Consider the following 11,276-nt stretch of genomic DNA (forward strand, 5'->3'; position numbering starts at 1 on the left):
TGAAAGCCGGCTTGCATATTAACCCCCTGGGGTCAAAGCCAAAAAATTCCCAACATTCCATTTTGTATTTTGAATATGAACTCATGATACAAAAACATGTGTGGTGTGTTCATATTACATCACACATCAAAATACTATATACCATATTGAAGAGGACAATTAGGGCTTTTAAATGATCTAAATATATGTATGATTATATAAGGATTGATTATTGGTTATGAGTCATATTTCATAGACAAATATTAATATTTGTAATATTTTCCGCCTTCATCAAACAACAGCATTTTCCACCATTTTCCTTACATGATGGAAGGAAATTAGCAGGGTATCAAATGTAGACATTTCTGTGTGCTATCTAGAACAGCAGACAGATTAGAAATATCATATATTGTTCAGAAGATATGGCCATTATAGTGATGAATGGGAAGCGGGGAAAAAACTAGATTTGGACTTCTCGTTTTAAGTCTCAAACAGGCCACTTGGACTGATTGTGTTGTTTTGGCTGTAAACATGTCAGATAATGTCCTACATGAAAAAAAGTATAACCATATTGAAGAGTACAGTTAGGGCTTTCAAAGGATATAATATATGTATGATTATGTGAGTATTGATGATTGGTTATGAATCATATTTCAAAGAAAAATATTAATTTGTGCTATCCTCGCCTAGCTATTGTTAGTTATAAGTCCTAAAATCCTATTTTGAACTACCAAGTGTTATATACAATTTTCTTCAGGACAAAAAGGTGCTGTAAGGTATGTTATCAGAAACCACTGTAAGAAACAATATATACCAAAATAGCCACAAAAGCCAATAAAAAGATCACAAAATGGTTAGATTTAACTTTTTTTTATTTCAAGCTGCTCAATCAAACAAAAAGAAAAACAGCTACTCTCCTACCCCATCTTCTCTACTTGCCTCCCTCTCCCCTATTCTGTTCTTCTCGTCTCCTCTTCTCCTCCCTGTCTCTCTCACCTTTTTCACTCCTCTGTCTATGTGCTCCTGTTTCAATTTCTCCACTGTGCTGCCCCGTCCTCTCCTGCCTCCTCTTTGGTCTCCTCTCTGCCTCTCTTACCTCCCCCTCTCCGTTATCTGTGGAGGAACCTGTTCATGACATGCTGTGCCAGGTTTCAAAGCAGTTCCTGTCCAGGATGAGGCAAAGAGCCACCCCACACTCCTTGCACTTCCAGGGAGTGGCTTGATATTTGTTGTGTGCATCTTTGCAAACGACACAGCTTCTTCGTCCCTGGGAGGCCTTCTCACTGGAGTCTGCTGTCTGGCATATGGCCACAGGGATGTGACCATGCTCTGCCTGGCGAGGAGGGGATTTGATGCTGACGCCACAAAGCTGGGCTGTCAGCTCCTCTTTGAAGGCCCGGTGGGTCATGGGCTGCTCCTGTCTTTCCTCACACAGCTCCTTGTGTAGGAGGTAGCTGTTGGTAGCTGCAATGTCAAGGAAGTGGTAGAGGAGAGTCCGGTACCACTTCATCCCCTTGTGATGGACAGTGTAATATTGGATGAGCTGATCCGACAGGTCCACACCCCCCATGTGCTGATTGTATTCCAGCACAGGGGTAGGGCATGGGATGGAAACTGTGGACCAGCTCCTGTCCCGGTTCCGCACTCTCCGCTGCACAGTGCCTCCGATGTTGGCAGGGAGGACTGTGGAGCACACTGCCACCTCACGCGTGTCCATCCACTTGACAAAGGTGAGGGGACCATCTCGGATCCACCTGATGGTTCCTCTGGCGTCCTTCTTTGACAGGGCATTGCTGACTGTGCGAGGACACTCCCTTCTGTTTTCCCTGTATGTCCCTGTTGCGCCGATGTTCATGGCATACAGGTCTCTGAACAGTCTCGGGCTGGTGTAGAAGTTATCTACGAAGGTATGGTAGCCCGTCCCGAGATATCCAGGCCTGATCAGGGACATAACAGAGTCGTAGGCCAGCCCCGTGCCCGAGGGGAACTCCATCCTGCCGGTGTACACAGAGAAGTCCACAGTGAAACCATTACTCGCGTCAGCCAACACAAACAGTTTGAAACCCCATTTGGTTGGCTTAGCTTTCATGTACTGGGTCATCCCTGTGTTGGCTTTCCTGGCGACCATCCTCTCATCGATCGACAGGTTCCGGCGTGGGTGGTAAAACGCCTTGCAGCCCGAGGTGATGACATCCAGAAGGGGTCTCAGTCGGAACAACCGGTCATGTTCTGGTGTCCCCTTCTTTCCGTCGTTGACCACATCCTCGTCTGGGTCGCTCATGTGGATGTTCCATGAGATGCTCTCGACATGACCGTGGGCGGGAATGCCACCGTAAAGATGGAGTTTAGGCGCCAGTAGGACTGGATGTCCGATAGCTTGACCAAGGCCATATAGAAGAGGAGGCCGAGGAACTTGTAGAGCTCCTCAACAGTCACGTCCTGCCAGGTATATTTTTTTCCCATGCCGATGTTCTTGGCTGCCCGTTTGTTTGTGTTCCTAGAGAGGGCTCTCACCACCTCTGTAGGGAAGTACAATTTGAAGAGGTCCAGTGGTGTTTACCTGAAGTCCCGATTTAGTTGGTGTCCGGGAGCTCTAGTTGGCAGGAAGCGTTTCTGTTGGGGAGCCACGTCCTCATTTGCCTCAGTCCTCCAAGAGAGTTCTGGCTGTGGGGGAGCCCTTCCTCTGTGGCTTCGCTCTTCCTCAGACTCAACTGTCTCCTCTCCTCCTCTCTCATCTCCTCCTCTTCCTCCCTGACTCTCTTGCCGCCTTCTCTCTACTGTCAGCGTTCTCCTTTCCCTTCTCCCTGGTGTTACTCCTTCCTCAACTGTCTCCTCTCCTCCTCTCTCATCTCCTCCTCTTCCTCCCTGTCTCTCTTGCCGCCTTCTCTCTGCTGTCAGCGTTCTCCTTTCCCTTCTCCCTGGTGTTACTCCTTCCTCAACTGTCTCCTCTCCTCCTCTCTCGTCTCCTCCTCTTCCTCCCTGACTCTCTTGCCGCCTTCTCTCTGCTGTCAGCGTTCTCCTTTCCCTTCTCCCTGGTGTTACTCCTTCCTCAACTGTCTCCTCTCCTCCTCTCTCGTCTCCTCCTCTTCCTCCCTGACTCTCTTGCCGCCTTCTCTCTGCTGTCAGCGTTCTCCTTTCCCTTCTCCCTGGTGTTACTCCTTCCTCAACTGTCTCCTCTCCTCCTCTCTCGTCTCCTCCTCTTCCTCCCTGACTCTCTTGCCGCCTTCTCTCTGCTGTCAGCGTTCTCCTTTCACTTCTCCCTGGTGTTACTCCTTCCTCAACTGTCTCCTCTCCTCCTCTCTCGTCTCCTCCTCTTCCTCCCTGACTCTCTTGCCGCCTTCTCTCTGCTGTCAGCGTTCTCCTTTCCCTTCTCCCTGGTGTTACTCCTTCCTCAACTGTCTCCTCTCCTCCTCTCTCGTCTCCTCCTCTTCCTCCCTGACTCTCTTGCCGCCTTCTCTCTGCTGTCAGCGTTCTCCTTTCACTTCTCCCTGGTGTTGCTCCTTCCTCAACTGTCTCCTCTCCTCCTCTCTCGTCTCCTCCTCTTCCTCCCTGACTCTCTTGCCGCCTTCTCTCTGCTGTCAGCGTTCTCCTTTCCCTTCTCCCTGGTGTTACTCCTTCCTCAACTGTCTCCTCTCCTCCTCTCTCGTCTCCTCCTCTTCCTCCCTGACTCTCTTGCCGCCTTCTCTCTGCTGTCAGCGTTCTCCTTTCCCTTCTCCCTGGTGTTACTCCTTCCTCAACTGTCTCCTCTCCTCCTCTCTCGTCTCCTCCTCTTCCTCCCTGACTCTCTTGCCGCCTTCTCTCTGCTGTCAGCGTTCTCCTTTCACTTCTCCCTGGTGTTACTCCTTCCTCAACTGTCTCCTCTCCTCCTCTCTCGTCTCCTCCTCTTCCTCCCTGACTCTCTTGCCGCCTTCTCTCTGCTGTCAGCGTTCTCCTTTCCCTTCTCCCTGGTGTTACTCCTTCCTCAACTGTCTCCTCTCCTCCTCTCTCGTCTCCTCCTCTTCCTCCCTGACTCTCTTGCCGCCTTCTCTCTGCTGTCAGCGTTCTCCTTTCACTTCTCCCTGGTGTTGCTCCTTCCTCAACTGTCTCCTCTCCTCCTCTCTCGTCTCCTCCTCTTCCTCCCTGTCTCTCTTGCCGCCTTCTCTCTGCTGTCAGCGTTCTCCTTTCACTTCTCCCTGGTGTTACTCCTTCCTCAACTGTCTCCTCTCCTCCTCTCTCGTCTCCTCCTCTTCCTCCCTGACTCTCTTGCCGCCTTCTCTCTGCTGTCAGCGTTCTCCTTTCACTTCTCCCTGGTGTTGCTCCTTCCTCAACTGTCTCCTCTCCTCCTCTCTCGTCTCCTCCTCTTCCTCCCTGTCTCTCTTGCCGCCTTCTCTCTACTGTCAGCGTTCTCCTTTCACTTCTCCCTGGTGTTGCTCCTTCCTCAACTGTCTCCTCTCCTCCTCTCTCGTCTCCTCCTCTTCCTCCCTGTCTCTCTTGCCGCCTTCTCTCTACTGTTAGCGTTCTCATTCTTCCTACCTCTTCCTCTGACTCTGTTGTCTCATTGTCACTGTGACACACAAAAGAATAGGCCTACATCAACATTCATATTCACTGTAAGAGTAGACCTAAGTCTAGTTTCATATTCACTGTAATACATAAAAATGCAGACATAAGTATAGGCTTACTTACACATTATCATCCTGTTGTCTCCTCTTTTCTCCTCTCCTCTCCTGTCCTCTCCCTTCCCCTGTCTCCTCTTCTCCTCTCTCAGCTCCTCCCTGTCTCTCTTGCCTCCAAGTCTCCTGCCTTCTCCTCTGCTCATTTCTTCTCCTTGTCTCTCCCGTTTCCTTTCCTCCCCTCTGTTCTCTCTCCTCTACATATTCACTGTAAACAACAACATATACATACACTGTTAGCTAGGCTATATCACAATACAGAATCATAGTAAGCAACACTAGTATACTGTGTAGGCTAGCTATATACACTGTTAGCTATATCACAATACAGAATCATAGTAGACAACACTAGTATACTCTACTGTGTAGGCTAGCTAGCTAATGTTAGCTAGAAAACTGCAGTGCACTCAAATGATTGAGGCGCCGTCTAGCGTCATGTTTTTATGAGGCGCGAAATAAAAGGCGCTCTTTGACATCAGGAGGCTTGCTGTTTTAGCAGCTTGTCAGGCTTACTATTTGTAGACAGTTGTATACAGAGGAAATAGGAATATGAATAAAATCGACAACTGAATATACCAGACTAGGCTAGGAAGGCAACTGTCTAGTGATGGTAAGCTTGACAAGCTGCTAAAATAGCGAGACTCCTGCCCTGAAGTGCGCTTCTTATTTTGTGCGCAAGACAGCAGCTTGCTAGCGCCAGCTAGCTAACTTTATCCACTACTATACCACAGACTAGGCTACTTACATGTCGTCCTCGACCGGATCCAGCCCTGCTTGATAAGCAAGCTCGTCGTCTGTCAGGTAGCTTTCACCACCTGACTCCTCTCCATTCGGGAACAGTAGTTCCAATATTTCCTTCTCTGTGAGAAATTTCTTTGGCGGCATCGTTACAGGCAACAGATCTGTGGTCTGTTACTTACATGGTGTGTGAGAGAAATTGCCGGTGGTTTAGTAGATTTATAAATCATGGGGATAGACCATCATATACGAAAGATCAGGTTAGGCAATCCCTATTATCTAGTTGACGGGCAAGATAGGTTGCATTACAGAGGACGTGCCTTGTGTCAAACCTCTCTCGGATTGGCTTATGGATATAAACTCTTCTGATTGGTCTAGAAACACATGGGTGGGCTCGTTTTAAAGGTCTAAATGTTGGCTCCACACCACATTTTACCGCTAGTCTCTATGACAAACGGGCGCGATGTTATTAAACAAAACGTACCTCGATTCACTTTAAATTGTTTTCATGTCGCCGGCGACTTGATAGACTCCAGGGGGTTAACCTGTTTTTGTCAAATATATCCATTGGAGAAATTATTTTTTCATCCAGGCATCTTAGTTTTAACAGGTTAAATATAACTGAACATGTTTTGTTTGGTGATCAGCACCTTCCTCTCCGCCCCCATCCTGTACATGTCCGCCTGGCTCCTGACCATCCCTCTGATGGACCCCGGCCCCCTGGTCAGCGAGCTGCAGAACGTCAGCTTCAACATCAGCATCGTCAGCCTCATCGCTCTGGTACACCTGTGTGTGCGTGTGCGTGTGCGAGTGTGTGTGTGTGTGAGTGTGTGTGTGTGTGTTAAGTGTCCCAAGTCAGTTGTCAGATCACTGCAGGGTAGGAATGCAGATTAGAGGTTAGATTAGAGAGGATTGGCAGCTCTTGTGTTTGTAATCCCACTGTGCCATGCTATAGAATGGTTTATAATCTCACTGTGCCATGGCTATAGAATGGTTTATAATCTCACTGTGCCATGGCTATAGAATGGTTTATAATCTCACTGTGCCATGGCTATAGAATGGTTTATAATCTCACTGTGCCATGCTATAGAATGGTTTATAATCTCACTGTGCCATGGCTATAGAATGGTTTATAATCTCACTGTGCCATGGCTATAGAATGGTTTATAATCTCACTGTGCCATGGCTATAGAATGGTTTATAATCTCACTGTGCCATGGCTATAGAATGGTTTATAATCTCACTGTGCCATGGCTATAGAATGGTTTATAATCCCACTGTGCCATGGCTATAGAATGGTTTATAATCTCACTGTGCCATGGCTATAGAATGGTTTATAATCTCACTGCCATGGCTATAGAATGGTTTATAATCTCACTGCCATGGCTATAGAATGGTTTATAATCTCACTGTGCCATGGCTATATAATGGCTAGATTTAACACAGGAACACAGATTAATTTAACAAGTTATTCCCTCCATCACCCACCCACCCCCCCCTCCCTCCTCCTCCTCCTCCCCCTCCTCCCCCTCCTCCTCCTCTGCCTCCTCTTCTCTCCCTCCTCCTCCTCCTCCTCCTCCCATCTTCCAGGTGTGGACCATAGCAGTGATGCTGCTCAGCAAGAAGTTCAGGAAACTCCCTCACCTGCTCACTATGAACCTCTTCCTGGCTCAGGTACACACACACACACAGACACAAACACACACACACACTCAAACATACATAAATACACACGCACTCAAACATACACACACGTTAGCATTAGACTGGGACCGCACCAAGATTGATCGTCTCTGACCTCTGTGTGTGTGTGTGTGTGTGTGTGTGTGTGTGTAGTTCCTGGTGTGTGTGAGTATGATCCTGTGGAACTTCATGGTGAAACAGGAGCATCTTCTGGGTCAGGTTCTGACCTTCTCGCTGCTCTACGGCGCCCTCTACAGCACCTACGTCTGGACAGGTGACGCCTGCTCACGTTACTACTATATAGTGTGCCAAAACAGGAAGTAGTATGTCCCAATACATAGTATGCCACATGCAGAATGGCAAAAATACCAGGATGTCCTACTACATCTGGTCGTATTTTGCAGTATGCGAGCCAGCAGGCTTTTCTGACTATTCTGACCCCCAATTATCCTTCACTACATGGCGTGGCCCTCATGTGCAGTCAGACCTTAAATCATGATTACATTTCACTCAACTCCCGTTGATAACGTTTACTTCCCCCCAAAAAAGTTCTGGTCCATTAACAAGCAATTAATCGAGTAAATCTTACTCGAGTAAATTCTTATCGGCAATTAATCAATAGTCGAATAACTATTAACATCCCTACTGTGTTGTGTGTGTGTGTGTGTGTGTGTGTGTGTGTGTGTGTGTGTGTGTGTGTGTGTGTGTGTGTGTGTGTCCAGGGGTGGCTGAAGGTCCAGGATGTAGACTGGGTTCCTCGTACCTACCTGGAGCTGGAGGCCCTTCCCTGCATCCTCATCCTCTCTGGACCCGACCCCCTGGGAGAGTCCCTGCCCAGGTACACACACACACACACACACACACACACACCTACACACACACACACACACACACCTACACACGTACACACACACACACTAGGGCTGCACAATTAATCGTGAATTAATCGAAATCGACGTCCATGATTAACTAATCGCAAAAGGCCGCAATTAATGTGATTAATAATTTTGCTTTGAATTGAGCGTGCTAGGACTACACGGACGAATCACAGGCGCTTATGCTGTCTGACCAATCACATGCGTTCCCGCTGAGTGCGCTGTGCGCAGCAATTTCACTGAGAAGACAGATAGCAGTAGGTCAAGACAAGTGTCACAAGAGTACCTGCAGCCGTGAGTAGTGACAAAATGAGCGAAAACGAGGTCAGTGAGTTAGTAGCAAGAAAGGGATCAACGTCCGTGATTTGGGAGCATTTTGGTTATTATATATTAATATTATATATTAAATATTAATCACAATTATTAATCGCAATTATTAATCGCAATTATTAATCGCAATTAGCATTTTGAAGCAAATAATCGCAATTATTATCTTTTGTCATAATCGTGCAGCCCTAACACACACACACACACACCTACACACACACACACACACCTACACATACACACACACACCTATACACACACACTCTGAAGTACTGCGACCTGCGTGTCATAAACTTTAACCATTTACAATTCAAACAAATACAGAAGCTGCTCTGTCTTTGTGAAACCTTAATGACCTCAACATCCATCTTGTATTTCCTTTATGAATTAGGATGGAAACCGTAAAGACATTCATCGGTAAGTTCAGAATGTTTTTTCAGTGTATCCAACAGTGTGTGTGTGTGTGTGTGTTTGTTTGTGTGAGATGTGTGTGTTTATGTGTAAAATGTGCGGTATGATGCATTTTGATTGTACAAGTGTACTGAAATCATCAAAAGTCATTTTAGTTTTTTGTATTTTATTGTACCTCAAAAGGGCCAAGCTGGAAAGTATGATAGCCCAGTGCGAAAGCTTCCTTTCCCGTTTGGAAGCACATATGAAGATATGTGCACATGCGAGCCATTGTGACTGTTCAGGACAAGAGGATTCACATTCTGACTCCTATGATCCGGGGGGCTGTGGACAAGACCCGGCGTCTGAGACGAGTAGAGGCTCCGCCCCCGTGCCACCTGGCGGCGTCGCCGAGCCCTTCCCGACACACGAGGGCGAAAGTTCAAATGGCGAATCTGACACACCACCGTCCATCAGCAGTCCATCTGACACAGACCTGTCTGTCAGCTGTCCATCTGTCAGAACACCACTCTCCATGAGAAGGACCAGTAGAGCAGATAGCCCCACTAGCGCCTTTTCCACCCCCATGGCGTCAAGTGGTGTGGTGGTTAAGGGACAATCTCACCCGGATGTTCCACGATCACCTGAGCCCCACTGGAGACGAGATCTGGACCGCTCTCGGCGTCAGAGGCTCATTCGTAAGAGTTGTGAAGAAGTCACTCAAGGGGCGACTTCCACTTCCACTTCCCACTCTCTGAGAGACAGCCCCACTAGCCCATCCATCCCCGTGGCATCTAGTGGTGTGGCGCTAAAAGGACGATTGCCCAAGCCCCATTTGAGGCAAGGTCCGGAGCTCACTCTGGGTGAGCAACTCTGTCGTGAGTTGTTGCAAAAAGTACGTCGGACTAAGCCAGATGTTCCACGATCGCCCAAGCCCCACTTGAGGCGAGGTCCGGAGCTCTCTGTGCGTGAGAGACGCATTAGTGAGTTGTTGGAAAGATTCCATCAGAGAGCGACGATTGTCCCGTCTGTCGTCGGTTCATCTGTCAGAACACCACTCTCCATGACCAGGACCCTGACCCTCCCCAGACCCCAGCCAGGCCCAGACCAACCCCCCAAACCCCCCCGCGCCCCCCAGGGTCAGGGTCCTGGACCCCCACGCGCCCCCGGATCCCTCCCAGTCCCAACGGCGGACCTGCAAGTCCACCTCCTCTGACTCCTCCTCCCCCCGCGCCCCCTCCCCCCACCAGAGCTGCTCCTGGGCGCGGGGCGTGAGCCGGCCCCCCTCCGTGCTCCTCCCCCGCGCCCTCTATGACATCATGACGGCGAGTGACGGGAGCGGTCTTCCGCGCTGCACCTCCTTCCTGCCTCACCTCTCCGTGGCCTGGGCTAGCAGCTTCAGGTGACTAGACCGCACCTGGACCACACCTGGCCCTCACCTGGCCCACACCTGGCCCACACACTAGACCACACCTGGACCACACACTAGACCACACCTGGCCCACACACTAGACCACACCTGGCCCACACACTAGACCACACCTGGACCACACCTGGCCCTCACCTGGCCCACACCTGGCCCACACACTAGACCACACCTGGACCACACACTAGACCACACCTGGCCCACACACTAGACCACACCTGGCCCACACACTAGACCACACCTGGACCACAGCTGGCCCTCACCTGGCCCACACCTGGCCCACACACTAGACCACACCTGGACCACACACTAGACCACACCTGGCCCACACACTAGACCACACCTGGCCCTCACCTGGCCCACACACTAGACCACACCTGGACCACACACTAGACCACACCTGGCCCACACACTAGACCACACCTGGACCACACACTAGACCACACCTGGACCACACCTGGCCCACACACTAGACCACACCTGGCCCTCACCTGGCCCACACCTGGACCACACCTGGCCCTCACCTGGCCCACACCTGGCCCACACACTAGACCACACCTGGACCACACACTAGACCACACCTGGCCCACACACTAGACCACACCTGGCCCTCACCTGGCCCACACACTAGACCACACCTGGACCACACACTAGACCACACCTGGCCCACACACTAGACCACACCTGGCCCTCACACTAGACCACACCTGGCCCTCACACTAGACCACACCTGGACCACACCTGGCCCACACACTAGACCACACCTGGCCCACACACTAGACCACACCTGGCCCTCACCTGGCCCACACCTGGACCACACCTGGCCCACACACTAGACCACACCTGGCCCACACACTAGACCACACCTGGCCCACACACTAGACCACACCTGGCCCACACACTAGACCACACCTGGCCCACACACTAGACCACACCTGGCCCACACACTAGACCACACCTGGCCCTCACACTAGACCACACCTGGCCCACACACTAGACCACACCTGGCCCACACACTAGACCTCACCTGGCCCTCACACTAGACCACACCTGGCCCACACACTAGACCACACCTGGCCCACACACTAGACCACACCTGGCCCACACACTAGACCACACCTGGCCCTCACACTAGACCACACCTGGCCCACACACTAGACCACACCTGGCCCATGAATCTCATGAATCCCAAAATCGATCTTTTAT

At 50.1% G+C, this 11,276-nt stretch overlaps 1 protein-coding gene across 1 annotated transcript in view; it reads left to right on the plus strand.

The window, feature by feature from the left end:
- Positions 1 to 2,287: 2,287 nt before the first annotated feature.
- LOC311327432 (protein GREB1-like) overlaps positions 2,288 to 11,276 on the plus strand; it is a gene marked incomplete at both ends in the record, with an annotated part of 18,942 nt that continues 9,953 nt past the window's right edge. Inside the window, 8 exons of the mRNA XM_084460469.1 lie at positions 2,288 to 2,334; positions 6,017 to 6,149; positions 6,960 to 7,043; positions 7,206 to 7,355; positions 7,775 to 7,890; positions 8,515 to 8,539; positions 8,950 to 9,035; positions 9,783 to 10,046. Coding sequence (XP_084316595.1) covers positions 2,288 to 2,334; positions 6,017 to 6,149; positions 6,960 to 7,043; positions 7,206 to 7,355; positions 7,775 to 7,890; positions 8,515 to 8,539; positions 8,950 to 9,035; positions 9,783 to 10,046 — 905 coding nt within the window. The remainder of the gene's footprint in view (positions 2,335 to 6,016; positions 6,150 to 6,959; positions 7,044 to 7,205; positions 7,356 to 7,774; positions 7,891 to 8,514; positions 8,540 to 8,949; positions 9,036 to 9,782; positions 10,047 to 11,276) is intronic.

The sequence above is a fragment of the Borostomias antarcticus genome, assembly GCF_949987555.1.
Source record: "Borostomias antarcticus genome assembly, chromosome: 32".
In the NCBI taxonomy this organism is placed as follows: Eukaryota; Metazoa; Chordata; class Actinopteri; order Stomiiformes; family Stomiidae; genus Borostomias; species Borostomias antarcticus.